The 15,631-nt window shown below is 37.0% G+C and overlaps 1 protein-coding gene across 6 annotated transcripts in view; it reads left to right on the plus strand.

Moving 5' to 3' along the window:
- The window catches only part of CCDC150 (coiled-coil domain containing 150), a 120,739-nt gene extending 107,516 nt beyond the window's left edge, over positions 1-13,223 (plus strand). Inside the window, exons 26-28 of one of the 6 annotated variants that reach the window (XM_056794141.1) lie at positions 9,308-9,424; positions 10,796-10,927; positions 11,238-13,159. In XM_056794141.1, the coding sequence (XP_056650119.1) occupies positions 9,308-9,424; positions 10,796-10,927; positions 11,238-11,354 (366 nt within the window). In that variant the 3' untranslated portion in view covers positions 11,355-13,159. Of the gene's footprint in view, positions 1-9,307; positions 9,425-10,795; positions 10,928-11,237 lie in introns of all 6 variants that reach the window. The other 5 variants (XM_056794139.1, XM_056794142.1, XM_056794143.1 and 2 more) reach the window with 5 other exon arrangements.
- The last annotated feature ends 2,408 nt before the right edge of the window (positions 13,224-15,631 follow it).

Consider the following 15,631-nt stretch of genomic DNA (forward strand, 5'->3'; position numbering starts at 1 on the left):
GAGCCTAGAGATGCAGTGCCCTGTGTAAGGAATAGCAAGGAGAGCAGAGTCACTGCAGGTGTCTGAATGAATGGAAAGTTATTAGGGGGTGGCAAAATTTATGAAGAACTCCAAAGGTCAAATAGAGAATTTCATATTTGATCCTGGAAGTAATAGGGAGCCACTGGAGTTTATTGGGCAGAGAGATGGCATGGTTAAAGCTGCCCTTTGGGGAGATGACTGACAAGGATGAGTAGAGAATGGACTGATGACAGGGAGGCCATCTGGTGCAGGCAGGCCCAGGGAGGTGTCAGTGCCAGAGAAGGGAAGAAGGTGCCAGAAATGTTACAACAGTAAATGGACAGGCCTCAGCAACAGGCTAAATGTGGAAAGTAAGTCAAAGTAGGACATCAAGGGTGACAGCTAGCCCCAGAACCTATGGGAACTGGAGGCTGGTGATGCCCTGAAGATTGATGGGGAAGTTAGGGAGTGGGGAGAGCATGAGGGGAAACATAATACATTCAGTTTGAGGCAGATCGAGTTTAAGATGTCTATTGGGCTGGAGGCCAGAAGTTCCAGAAGTCCTATAGTTGGCTGAAGATGTGTGTGAGCCTGGAGATCAGCTAGGAAGGGAGGGCTGGAGATGCAGATCTGAGGATCATTATCATAGAAGTGATAGTTAAATTCTTAGGTGCTGATGAAGTTGTCAAGCAAAGTAGTAGAGAAGAAAAGAGAATTCAGTATAGTCTTGGGAGACAGATACCCAAAGCTGTTAGGTGACTGGAACAAAAATCCAGCAAGGGAGGCTGAGGAGTGGTCAGAGAGGTAGGAAGAAGCCTAGGATCAAGGCTGAGGAGGGGTCAGAGGAAGAGGTCTAGGATCAAGGCTGAGGAGCAGTCAGAGGGAGAGGAAGAGACCTAGGCTTGAACAGGGTCACAAAACCAGGCAAGAGAGCATGGAGGAAAGAAGACAAACATCAAGGTCTGCCAAGAGGTCAAGAGGCCTGGGCATTGACATGAGGCTGTTGGATCTGAGTTTTTGGGGATTGTTACTGACTCTGGAAAAAAGCAGTTTTGAATGACAAAGCCAAAAGCTAGCCATCAAATAGTTAGGAGGAGAGTGAGAAGATTAAGGGAAGGCACCTTCTTCCTTTCCAGTTGATGGCAGCTCTCAGGTGGAAGTCAGGAGGAAGAAGGAAGTAGTCAAAAGGAAATCAGTTCCTCTTGGTAATGTCTGGTCAACAGTACTGCCAGGTATTGACCCTCCACAGAGCTCCCTGGCCAGCCACATCTGATACAAGACTGAGCGAGGTTATGTCATCTACTGGATTTGGGCTCCCCACAGTGGGTGAAAGCTTCCAGTTCCCAAAGTTTCAGTCTTTAGTAAACTTGTACATCATGGCGTCAATGAGCTGAAGCTGGCCAGGAGCCTTCATCATGCTGGATACCACTGTGGGCCCCAAAGAGTAACTCTTATTGAGTAAGTGAAGATTCAATCTATAAATTCTTTGAGTTATCCTTATTGATTCATTTCATATAACTTAATTTCAACATATACCAAAACTCAGACACTCAGTGGATCACCAAACCAGTGCACAAACACATTTTTCACATGAGGAAACTGAGGCAAATAGGGTTAAGTAACTTGTCCAGAGATACAACGCTAGTATCTGAGGTCAAATTTGAACTCTGATCTTCTTGACTCTAAGCCCAGCTCTCTACACACTGTACCAAATATATGTAAATTTACAGCTTAATTCACCAAACTTAGAATAGAGGGAAGAAGAAGAAAAAAGAAGAGGATGAGGAGTGGAGACACCTATTGTAGATAAGCTCAAGTTTATTCAATAGGGGACTTCAGTGGTCAATTCTGTACTTATATAAGAGCATTTTGGCTACATTACATAAGATGGCTTGGAGTGAAAGTGGAGAGACCTGAGCTCTATTAGGAGGCAATTGTAATACTCTAAGCAAGAGGCGATGAGAGCCTGAAATAAGGTATGGATATGTGGGTACAAAGGAGTTCTATGTAACAGAAGTTGTGGAGGTAAAAATAATACATGGCACCTGGTTAGGTGTGTAGAGTGAAGAAGACTGAAGAGCTGAGTGTAACACCATAGTTATAAGCTTAGAGGACTCCAAGAACAGCAGAAACAGCAACTTAAATAGGAAAGTTCAGTACCAGAGAATATTCTGAAGAAAAAAATTTCTGTTTGGACCTAACTGAGATATTCATAAGTTTAGTTATCCATTCTCTTCTAAAGACTTACTTCTCAGGGGCAGCTGGGTGGCTCAGTGGTTGAGAGTCAGGCCTAGAGATGGGAGGTCCTAGGTTCAAATCTGACCTCACACTTCCTAGCAGTGTGACCCTGGGCAAGTCACTTAACCCCCATTGCCTAACCATTACCACTCTTATGCCTTAGAGCCAATACAATAGTATTGACTCCAAGATGGAGGGTAAGGGTTTAAAAAAAGAAAAACGACTTACTTCTGGGGGAATGTGGGAAGATGGGAGAGCAGGGTCTGAGACTCCCTTTCTCTCCAAACTCCCCCATAAACAATCAAAAATAACTCCACAGGATCAATGCTAAAAGTATCAAAAACAGATAAGAGTCAGGAGTGAAGCTTAGCAGCCAAGGACAAGTAGGAAGGAAGGTCGCTGACTTCCTTGGCCTTGGTCTGGCCAGATAGGACAAACTCCTCAGAGCAAACAAGCAAAATCAATAAGCATCAATCCCAGGGGGCTGGATGCCCTTACCTAGGGACTGACCTGGGGGCTTACATCCCAGGGGCAGATGCCAGCAGAGACAACAGGCAGAAATCTCTGGGAACAGTCATGTAGGCTATAACCTCAGCTCCAGAGATCCCCACTCATGCACAGGAGGGGGTGACCCCTAACCAAAGAAGGTCTTTGGGGGGCCAAACATGCAAACCAGATACCTGCTTTATCTCAGGTTGTAGCCCCAGGAGAGGAAAGGTGAGGAGGGAGCACACAGTGGTGAGTGCAGTTTCAATGGAGCTGGGGCCTTGTTGACTGTGGTCCCCCCAAGCAGAATGAAGACCCTGGTTGCTGACATGGAGCATGGGAGAGGTGAGCTGTCTGTTTGTAGTGGCAGAACTACCAATGGGCTCTAGTCAGAGCGCCTGAGGTCAGTCACAGACTTGGACTTGAGTGAGGGGACTACCACTGACCCTAGATTATAGGAATTGGAAGAATTAAATAGAACCCAGAAAACAAACAGAAAAAATCCTAAAACCTAAGGCACCATCCCCAACATCTTTGGAATTTTGGACTCTTTTAATATAAGATAAAAAATTAAGCATATTGTCCTGGCCACCTAAAAAAAAAAGTAAGAGAAAGAACTCAACTACTGATAGCTATTATGGAGACAGAAAAGACTTGGGTTTAAACTTAGAGGGATAGTGAAGTAAAAACACCTACTTCTAAAACAGCAAAGAAAAATATTAAGTTCACAAGCTCAAAAATTGCTTTTTGGAGAGCTTTCAAAAGACTTCAAAACAAAATATGAGAGGTTGAGGAAAATTAAAGAAAAATAATAAGATCAATGCAAGGAAAATCAAGAAAATTATGAAAGAAAGATCACCTAAATGGAAAAAGAAATCCAAAATCTTTCAGAAGAAAACACTTCATTAAAACTAGAATTGGACAAAGAGAAGCTAATCATTTCCTAAGGCAACAAAAAGTAACAAAACAAAAAGAATGAAATAATAGAAGATTATGAAACATCTTATTGCAAAAACAATCGTCATGGAAAATAGATCAAGGAGAGACAATTATGAAAATTGTTGGACTCCCAAAAGATTATGATAAGAAAGGAAGAGATAAAGAAAAGGAGAGAGAGAAAGAAAGGGACAGAAAGAAAGAGAAAGGAAGGAAGGAAGGAAGGAAGGAAGGAAGGAAGGAAGGAAGGAAGGAAGGAAGGAAGGAAGGAAGGAAGGAAGGAAGGAAGAAGAAGAAGAAGAAGAAGGAAGGAAGGAAGGAAGGAAGGAAGGAAGGAAGGAAGGAAGGAAGGAAGGAAGGAAGGAAGGAAGGAAGGAAGGAAGGAAGGAAGGAAGGAAGGAAGGAAGGAAGGAAGGAAGGAAGGAAGGAAGGAAGGAAGGAAGGAAGGAAGGAAAAAGATTCAAAGAAGAGTTTAGACACTATACTACAAGAAATCATTAAGAAAAATTGCCCAGGAATTCTAGAACTAGAGAATAGAAAAGAAATTGAAAGAATTCACCAATCACCACCACAAAGAGACCTTAAGATGAAAATGCACAAGAGAATCATTGCTATGTTCCATAACTCCCAGGGAAAGGAGAAAGTACTATGAGCAACAAGAAAAAAAAAGCAAGTTAAATACTGTGGAGCTATAGTCAGAATAACAAGAGTTATCAACTTCAAATTAAAAGAGAAAAGGGCATGGACCACCATATTTCAAAGAGCAAAGGAACTGGGTTTACAACCAAAAATAACATCCAACAAAGCTGAGCATTATTATTTATACAAGGGAGAAATTAGTTATTTAATATACTAACGGAGTTTGAACTATTCTTGAGGAAAAACCCATAGGTCAGTAGAAAATTTAACCCATAAGAATCATAAGAAGGTAAACTTAAAAAAACAATCATAAGGGACCCAAAAAGGTCAAATTGTTTACTTCTGATATAGAAAATGTCATCTGTAATCCTTAAGGATGACATAATTACCTGGGTAGTTTCAAAGAACATATATAGATAAAAGACTTGAGGTATAGTTGAATATAATGGAATAAGCTAAAAATAATAAAATATAGCAAGAAGAGGTAAAATAGAACAATTATCTCATATAAAAGAGGCATAAATAGAAAATCTGTCAAAGAGAAAGGGAGAAGTTGGAAAGGTGAAAGTACTAGGACCCTATTCTCATCAGTTCTGGGCTAAGAAGGTAACAACATATACAACTAGAAGGGTAAATATCTTCTTAATGTCCAGAGAAACAGGAGAGAAAGGATTAGGACAAGGGTGGGACTAAAGAAAGAAAGGGTAGATTAAGAGAAAATAGGGCAAGGGGACAAGAAAAGGGAGGGAGACCTAGAAGGGAATAAATATCAGAAATAGGGGTAGGAGCAATTAGGTGTCTCAGTGCATTGAGATCCAGGCCTAGAGATAGGAGACTCTGGGTTCAAATACCTAGGTGTGTGACTTTGGATAAGTAACTTAACCCTTACTGCCTAGCCTTTACCACTCTTCAGCCTTGGAACCAATCACAATGTTGATTCTAAAATGGAAGATAAGGATTTATGTAAAAAAAAAAAGAAATAGGAGTAAAGTGAAGGGATAAGGCAAGGACTCTCAGGACAAGATAAGGGAGAGATTTTTAGAATCAAATTCAGATTAAGAAATAGAATGGCAGAGTTGGAGGGAAACGGAATGGATTTTTGGAAAAGTGGATAGAATAAGAACTAGAAGGTAAAGGGCAAGGAACAAAGGAAAGACCTTCAGAAGGGTAGGCTAATTTAGAACTAGGAGAGTGAAGGGGAAGATAAGAGAAGGGTTCTAATAAAGAGTGCAAATTGGACAGGTAAGTGGACAGAAGAAATTGGATGTCTGAGAAGGGAAACAGCAAAAAAGGAAGAGAAGGACAAACAGGAAAAACAGAATGAAGGGAAATCTACAACTAGTAATTATGACTTTGAATATGAATGGGATGAATTCACCCTTAAAATGAAAATGAATAGCAGAAAGTATCAAAAACCAAGACCTGATAATAGTTGTTCATAAAAAGCACACTTAAGAATGAGAGACACACACAGAGTAAAAATTAAGGGCTGGAGCAGAATAGAAAGCAAGAGTAGTAATTATGATCCCTGACACAGTTAAAGCTGAAATAAATCTAATTGAAAGAAATAAATGGGGAGACTATATTAAAAGGTACCATAGTCAATGAAGCATTATCAATATTAAACTTATATGCACCAAATGTTATAGCATCCAGATTTTTAAAGAAAAAGCTAAATGTGTTACAAATGGATATAGACAACAAAACAATAATAATGGAAGACTTCAATTTTCCCTTTTCAGGATGAGATAAATCTAACCAAAAAAATAAATAAGAAAGAAGTCAAAGAGATTAATAAAATGTAGATAAGCAAAATATGATAGATATTTGGAGAGAAGTGAATAGATACAAAAAAGAGGATACCCTTTTCTTAATGGTACACGGTACCTTTACAAAATGACAATTGGGGCACAAAAATATTATATTTAAATATAAAAAAGTAGAAATATTAAATGCATCCTTTTTAGACCACAATGCAATAAAAATTATATACAAGGGCCCATGAAACACAAAGTAAAAACTAGTTAGAGACTAAATAACAATCTTAAAGAATGAGTAGGTTAAAGAACAAATCATAGAAATGATAAGTAATTTCACTAAAGAAAATTATAATAATGAGGCAATATACTAAAACCTATAAGATACAGCAAAAGCAGTAATTAGAAGAAAATTTTTATATATCTGAATGCTTATATTAATAAAATGGAAAAGCAAATATCAATGAATTTGGAATGAAGTGCAAAAAAACCCTAGAAAAAGAAGAAATTAAAAATTCCTGAATAAACACCAAGTCAAAGATCCTAAAACTTAAAGGTTTGATAAATAAAACTGATCATAAGAAAACTATTGAATTAATAAATATAGGAGTTGGAAAAAATAAAAAAGATAAACACTGTTTAACATGATTTTATTAATGAATCCATATGATTAATAATGATTTATTAATATGATTTAAAAAGAGAGAAAAATCAATCACTAGCATTAAAGATGGAATGGACAGATATACTACTAATGAAGATGAAATTAAAACAATGATTAGAAATTATTTTGCTCAATTATATGCAAATTTAATAATATAAGTGAAATGGAAGTATGCTTACAAAAAAATAACTGCTTAGCCCATCAGCAAAGGAAACAATATATCTAAACCTATTTTAGAAAAAAAGAAACTGAACAGTCTGTAAATGAACTTGCTAAGTAAAAAAAGCATCAGGACCATATGGATTTATAAATGAATTCTACACATATTCAAAGATCCACTAATTCTATTATTAAATAAATTATTTTAAATAGTAGATAAAGGTGTTTTACCAGATCCCTTTCATGCAACAAACAGAGTGCTTAAACCAAAAAGCAAAAACAGAGGAAAAATTATAAACTGATTTCATTACTGAATATGTATGCAAAAATACTAAATAAAATACTAAATAGGAGACTACAACAACATATCATAAAGTATAAATGGTGACCAAACAGCACTTATGCCATGAAGGCAGGAATAGCTCAGTATAAGGAAAATAATCAACATAACTGATTATATTAACATCAAAAGTAATAAAAATCATATGATTATGTAAATAAATATAGAAGAAGCCTTTGACAAAATATAACATTTATGAAACACTATTAAAAAAAAACACTGGAGAGCATAGCTATAAATGGGTTTTTTCTTAAAATGATACAAAGATAAGAATAAGATAGAAACCTTCCCAATGAGATCAGTAGTAAAACAAGAATGCCCATTGTCATCAATATTATTTATAGTATTAGAAATCCTAGCAACAGTAACAAGAGAAGAAAAAGAAACTGAAGGAATCAGAATCAGCAAAGAAGTAATAAAACTATCTGTTTGCAGATAGTATAATGGCATTTGTGGAAAATCCTAGAGATTCAACTAAACATTAAGTTGAAATTATCAATAATTTTTAGCAAAGTAGTAAGACATAAACCCACATAAATTATCAACATTTTTATGTTACTAACAAAATCCTACAGAAAAGATAAAGATACTCCATTTAAAATAACCACAGATAGGTACAGTCAAATGTAATGGACTTCTCTAATAGCAGCAATGCAATGATCCAGGACAATTCTGAGGGACTTATGAGAAAGAACACTATCTACATCCAGAGAAAGAACTGTGGGAGTAGAAACTCAGAAGAAAAACAACTGCTTGATCACATGGTTTGATGGGGATATGATTGGGGATGTTGACTCTAAATGATCACCCTGGTGCAAGTATCAATAATAGGGAAATAGGTCTTAATCAATGACACATGTAAAACCCAGTGGAATTGCCCATCAACTATAGGAGAGTGAATGGGGGAGGGAAAGAACATGAAACTTGTTACCATGGAAAAATATTCTAAATTAATTAAGTAAAATTTTCCAAAATTGAAAATAACATAAGATAACCATAGATAGATTCAAAATATCTGGGAGTATACCTGCCAAAACAAACCCAGGAACTACATGAACATAATTATAAGACTTTTTACACAAATAAAATTATATCTAAATAATTAGAGAAGTATCCATTGTTTGTGGATGAGCAGTACAAATATAAATAAAACGGCAATCCTATGTACTCTAATTATTTAATGACATCCTAATAGAATTACCAAAAAAAAAAAAAATTACCTTCCCTACCATGCCCAAAAGGGCTGTAAAACTGTGCTTACTCTTTGACCCAGCACAACTAGTCTGTATTCCAAAGAGAGCAAAGAAAAAAATAACAAAATAACCTATATGTACAAAAATATTTATAATAGTTTTTGTTGTGGTGACAAAGAACCAAAAACTTAAGGGATGCTCATTGGTTGTAGTATATAATAGTGATGGTATACTACTATGCTATATAAAAATTGACAAGCAGGATGCTTTCAGGAAAACCTGAGATACTTTCTGTGAACTCCTGCAAAGTGAAGTGAAGAAAACCAGGAAGACGTTGTAAAAGTGACAGCAATATTGTACAGTGGTCAACTTTGAATGGGTTAGTTATTCTCAGCAATGCAAAGATCCAAGCCAATTCCAAAAGACTCATGATGAAAAATGCTATCCACTTCCAGAGAGAGAACTGATAAATTCTAAATGCAGATTAAAGCACACTTTTTATGCTCTTTATTTTTATCATTTTTAATCGTTTATTTTGTTATATGGCTAATATAGAAATGTGTTTTACGTGACTTCACATGTGTAATTAGCATCAAATTGCTTGCCTTCTCAAGGAGAAGGTAAGGGAGGGACGGAGAGGAGAATTTGGAACTCAAAAGATTTTTTAAAATAATCATTAAAAATTGTATATGTAACTGGGGAATGTTTGACAAAATGAATAAAAAAGGATTTTTTAAAAGAATTAGATTGAAGTGATCATATTGCTTCCATCACACTGGCAGGGTTTATTCTTAAACTTTTTTTTTTCACTATTTCCCTGTTTACTGACAAAGCTACTTGTCCAATTAACAGAAAAGACATTTTTAAATGATCGTTGCATCACTTACCTCTTCAGGTAATGGAAGAAACAATCAAACACCTGAGAAAATGTAAAGAGGTAACAGAAAATAAACTGAAAGAAGTCAGTATGCAATCGGAACAGGTGAGCCAGAAGCATGGACATAAAAAACAGGTACAGAGTTTTTAGTCTCTTTCTTTGGTCAAATGGTATCTGGCTTTAGCCATTAGCTGATTTACTAATTCCTGTCCCAAATATTTGTTAATTTCGCCATACCTTGTACTCTGATTAACATATTATCATTATGTAAAAATATTAAGCCTCAAGTACCCACCACAAGATGTCATTCTAAAAAATTAGAGATGACTTTATTTACTGACAGGCTTAACTGAAGACAGACGACTAGTTTAAACTGATTAAACTGATATCATCATTTGTTGACAATGCAAGTATACATAAGACAATAATTAGTGAATTTGCTTATTGGTCTTCTAGCAACAATGTTTTATCTTAAGATATGACTTAAACCTTTCTATCAAATATCATCTTGAATGTTACTTGGATATAGCATGGCCTTGATTTATCTGTACATTGGGCAGGAATGAAGGGAAAATCCTATCCTGCCCTATCTTTAGTCTTTTGAAGGTAAACCGTGTAAACTTGCAGTATATGAAGAATCAAAGAGGAAAACATATCTTTTTAGTTCTTTGCCAAAGAGGCCCTGCTACTGAATAGATCTGAGCTGACCTTTCTGTAGAAACACAAAGCAGCCAGCACTAGCACTTTTCTTTGATCTGGAACACTGGGAGATCCTGTCCTCAAAGACAATTTTTGTAGGCTGTAGCTATTTATAGGTTACCTAGTTAATGTTGATAATTCATAGATTTAGAACTAAAAGATCCCTTAGAGGTCATCATCACATCCTGCTTCCTCATTTTACAGATGAAAAAACTGATACAGAACTATTAAGAAATTTGCCCAGGGAAATATAACTAGTAAGTATCTAAGGCAGGATTTGAACTCTTACTCCAAGACTCTTGTTCTACCTCTATTTCCTTCCTTTTGCCTGAGCAGACAGCATAGAATAATGAATCTGCTTCCATCTAGTCCAGCACCTATAAGTTCAAGGTCTCCCTCTGGGATGTATGAGCTTTGTGACAGTGTACAAGTCATTTAACTTCTCAATGCCCTAAACAACTCTCTAAGATTATAGTTTCAAAGAAGTTGCCAATCTGTGTCAGGGAAGGATTGTTCCACAACTGAGTTCCTTATACTAATTAAATCACAGATTTGGACCAAAAAAATCTGAGAAGGCAATAAGAAGTAACAAGTCTGTTAGAAAGAGGCTACAAGCAGAAGACAACACGCAACTGTAACTAGAGGTTGGCATCTTCCATAAGTCAACCGTTGGGCAAAAAAGGTTTTAAGGCACTTGAGTTCAGAATTTAACCCATTCTCTTGAAATAGATACTTATTGTCGGACTAATGTATTGCTATATTTATGGCTATTCCTCTTCTCTGACTCCCAGTCATTCACGTCCTCAGATAACATCTAACATAGAAGATGCCCACCGCTGGTTCAAGTGTAAATTTGATGGCCTGCAAATGGAGCTTACCAAAAACCGGTTACAGAGGCTTCCTCAAGAAGACAAGTGGAGGGAGGATATAGCTTTTACAGTATGAACATCTTAACTTTTATATTTGATCACTTCTAAGTAACTAATTACTATAGCTGTTTCTTTATTCCCAACTATATCCCAGTCTATTGACCTTTTAAACAAGAATAGCAGATTCAAAAGCAGATTTTTTTCTTTCTCAAAAATAATACAAATTCATATCCCTATTTTCCTCAAACTTGTCTAAAACCTGATACCAATGCTTTAATATCAATACAGAAAGGACAAAATTCTGGGCCCTCTTTAATAAAATTCATTTTTCTCTATAGTGTGTGCTAAATAAAATTCATTCTGTATTTTATCTTCAACAGGATGGGGTTTCAAGGTATAATAAGATACCTGCTCAGTCTGCATTGCACCGCTGGGAGACTAAACAACAGCTTAGATATATGTCTAAGAAGTACCCGTCAGAGATGGACAGGAAGTGATAACCTCTAAGGAAAAAGCATTGAAAATTGCTACTACATCTCCACAATCATGTGAGCCTCAGGACGTTGGCTTACTTGAATTTCTTGGTGCTCGCTGAAGATTTTGCTTCAAAATTATCCTTTTATAAATTATTTTCTATCAACAAGGAAAAAACCTAACCCCCATGCCCCACCCACCCACCCACACAAACTGTATATTTATTTGTTATATTATAGAGATGGCTTAGGACACTTTAATATATTTCTAATTTTTTAATAATTTCTAATAGAATAAGATATTTCTAATCCAAATCAACATTAAAATCACTTATGGAACACCAAATTTGATGGCAACTTTTGTTTCAACTTAGAGTCTAAGCCTCTAATATCCTATAAATAGTTCATGAAACAAGACTGTGGATAAGAACCATGAAGAGAAGAAATTGGCTCTCTACTTTTTAAGTAAATATGTCAACTTTCACATGTCTCTCTATAAATCCTACATGGGGGTCCACCCAATATGCTGGGAACTTTTGTCTAGATCCCTTGACATTGTATTGGATACAAGTAGAGTCCATTCATTCCTCCCTTTCATTAGATAGTGAGTTCATGTCCTTTCATGGTCATAGCTTCCCGGTAGTGTTCTTCTGGAGGCATCCTTCTCTGATCACCTAATTCTGCTTTTCCTGTGCAATTTGTTGTTAATATGTTGTTGCCTTTTCCCAACTGCTGTGTGCCTCAGTCATTGTCTTCTGGGTGGGCAAGAATTCTAATTCCTCCAAGACGGGCATTTTGTCATTCTCAGCCACGTAGCATTACCAGAAGAATGTCATTAAAATACTGGTATTCTTTACTGTAGAAAGAATATTGGGATCATTCAAAAAAGGGCACAGTATCCCAAGAAATCCAGCCCATTCTCCTCCACCTATCTGTCTGGGCGAAAGACCTTCTTCATCAACTTGGTGTTTTCTAAGTGTATTATTAAGCCAAATGTCGTTCATTTGGCTCTCATGGAGAAGGTTTGTGCCTGAAGCCACTCAGACATGGAAATATTTCAACTTGCTGCTGTGTTACTGTAGGGGCTCCGGGCTGTGGGCATGCAGAGAATTCTTTACAACGAAGCCCTTTGGGTTGGCTGGCATGACAAAAGGAGCTAAAAAGAATGTAAAATGGGCAACCGGCAGACTAGAGGGACCTCTCCAAACTGCCCTTTCAGTGTAACCTTGGATCCTTTTTGGTTTGCTCACATCAACAGATGTTTGGGAAGGGATAGTAGTAATATAAGAATCCACTCCAGAACTGCTCAGTAACTCCAACAGAGAAGCAACTTCAGACCCTGAAAGCACTCCTGCCAGGCCCAGCCACAGCCATTGTGGTCTGGCACACAAGAGGAAGGCAGGGGTACATCTCAGTCTAACGGTGCTTCCCCCCCAAGTCGGCATCCTAGCAGTGGTGCGTGAGACCCTCAGCAGCAGCTCTCATTTGCTGGCATGAAGCGAAGGGGAGGAGGGCTCCTGGTGGGCTGGGGCTGCCTGGCTTTCCTAGAGCTGAGCTCTGTTCTGAGAATGGAACCCCAGGAGAGTCATCACATTGGCATCCACCAAGAGGAATGTGTGGAAGATCTCACTATATCCAGGGGAAGTACATAGGAAATTTCCCTTCCATTTGGATGTCCTGAATGACAAGGGCAAAAATCTTTGCTGGGCGTGTGTCTCCTTGTTTCATGCTTCATTTGATATAATTAATAATACCTAGTCAAATAATATTATCTCTCATTATATCCTTTAAAGAATCTGACTTAACCGCCTGTGTGGGGCCCTTTATTGGAGGAGAGCCTTTTGAGGTAACATTTTTCTCTACCATATCAAATGCTCTTTTATAGTCCACAAACATTGAGCAGAACAAAAACTTAAATTCTTTGTATCTTTCAGTCATTTGTATCATAATAAAGATGTGTCAAGTTGGAGATGTCCAAGAGGCACGTGTAGATTGTTCTTATGAAGTTTTACATACAAAACTCAATGTGCTTAGGAATCTATCTGCTGAGACAAACACAGAAACCATATGAAAACAACTACAAAACACTGTCTACACAGCTAAAACTAGATCTAAACAATTGGAAAAACATTGATTGCTCATGGGTGGGACGAGCTAACATAATAAAAATTACAATCCTACCCAAATTAATTTACTTATTTAGTGCCATACCCATTGAACTACCAAAAAACTTCTTTACTGAATTAGAAAAAACCATAACTAAGTTTATTTGGAAGAACAAAAGATCAAGGATATCCAGGGAAATCATGAAAAAAAATGCAAAGGAAGGAGGACTTGCAGTCCCAGATATCAAAATATACTATAAAGCAGTGGTGATCGAAACAATTTGGTACTGGCTAAGAGATAAAAAGGATCAGTGGAATAGAATTGGGGTAAATGACCTCAGCAGGACAGTCTAAAATAAATCCAAAGATCCTAGTTTTGGGGACCAAAACCCACTTTTTTGATAAAAACTGCTGGGAAAATTGGAAGACAGTATGGGAGAGATTAGGTTTGGATCAACATCTCACACCCTACACTAAGATGAACTCAGAATGGGTGAATGACCTGAATATAATGAAGGAAACTATAAGCAAATTAGGCGAACACAGAATAGTATACTTGTCAGATCTTTGGGAAAGGAAAGACTTTAAAACCAAGCAAGAACTAGAAAAAATCACAAAATGTAAAATAAGTAATTTTGATTACATCAAATTAAAAAAGTTTTTGTACAAACAAAACTAATGCATGCAAAATTAGAGGGGAAGCAACAAATCAGGAAACAATCTTCATTACAAAAACCTCTGACAAAGGTCTAGTTACTCAAATTTATAAAGAGCTAAACCAGTTGTACAAAAAATCAAGCCATTCCCCAATTGAAAAATGGGCAAGGGACATAAATAGGCAATTTTCAGTTAAAGAAATCAAAGCTATTAATAAGCACATGAAAAAGTGTTCTAAATCTATTATAATCAGAGAAATGCAAATCAAAACAACTCTGAGGTATCACCTCACACCTAGCAGATTGGCTAACATGACAGCAAAGGAAAGTAATGAATGCTGGAGGGGATGCGGCAAAGTAGGGACACTAATTCATTGCTGGTGGAGTTGTGAATTGATCCAACCATTCTGGAGGGCAATTTGGAACTATGCCCAAAGGGCGATAAAAGACTGTCTGCCCTTTGATCCAGCTATAGCACTGCTGGGTCTGTACCCTAAAGAGATAATAAGGAAAAAGACATGTACAAGAATATTCATAGCTACGCTCTTTGTGGTGGCAAAAAACTGGACAATGAGGGGATGCCCATCAATTGGGGAATGACTGAACAAATTGTGGTATATGTTGGTGATGGAATACTATTGTGCAAAAAGGAATAATAAACTAGTGGAATTCCATGGGGACTGGAATGATCTCCAGGAATTGATGCAGAGTGAGAGGAGCAGAACCAGGAGAACATTAAACACAGAGACTGATACACTGTGGTGCAATTGAAGGTAATAGACTTCTCCATTAGTGGCAATGCAGTGATTCTGAACAACTAGGAGGAATATACAAGAAAAACCACTATCCACACCCAGAAGAAACACTTTGGGAGTAAAAACACTGAAGAAAAACAACTGCTTGAATACATGGGTTGAAGGGATATGGTTGGGGATGTAGACTCTAAATGAACATCCTAGTTTAAACAACAAAATGGAAATAGGTTCTGATCAAGGACACAAGTAATACCCAATGAAATTGCATGTCGACTACAGGAAGGGTGGGTGGAGGAGAGGGAGGGAAATAATGTGATTATTGTAACCAAGGAATAATGTTCTAAATTGATTAAATAAACTTATTCAAATGAAAAAAAAAACTCAACTTGAGTAGTCCTCCAAAGCAAATCACCACCGGATACTTCCAAAACTGTGTAATTTGTCTCTACCTTTCCATACTTCACCACGGGAAGTCCATTCGGTGCATTTGGAAATCTTCCTCTAATTCTCACAGCTCCAAAACAATTAGTTTCAATTCTCCTTTATTCTCTCAACATGAACAAACAATTATTTAAGTCAAAGTCCTTTGATGACATATTTTATACATTTTGTCCTTTTTAATTATTTGTTACATGTTGCAGTTTGTTCACATCTATTACCTATCTCTCTTTCACTCTTTGTGTGATCCTCAACTTCAATTCATTGGACTCTAACATGCCATGACTCACAGCCATTAGTTGGTTAATAAGACTTTGAGTGCCTATTATGCAGCACTATTTGGTGGA

Source organism: Monodelphis domestica, chromosome 4 (assembly GCF_027887165.1).
Source record: "Monodelphis domestica isolate mMonDom1 chromosome 4, mMonDom1.pri, whole genome shotgun sequence".
NCBI classification, from domain to species: Eukaryota; Metazoa; Chordata; class Mammalia; order Didelphimorphia; family Didelphidae; genus Monodelphis; species Monodelphis domestica.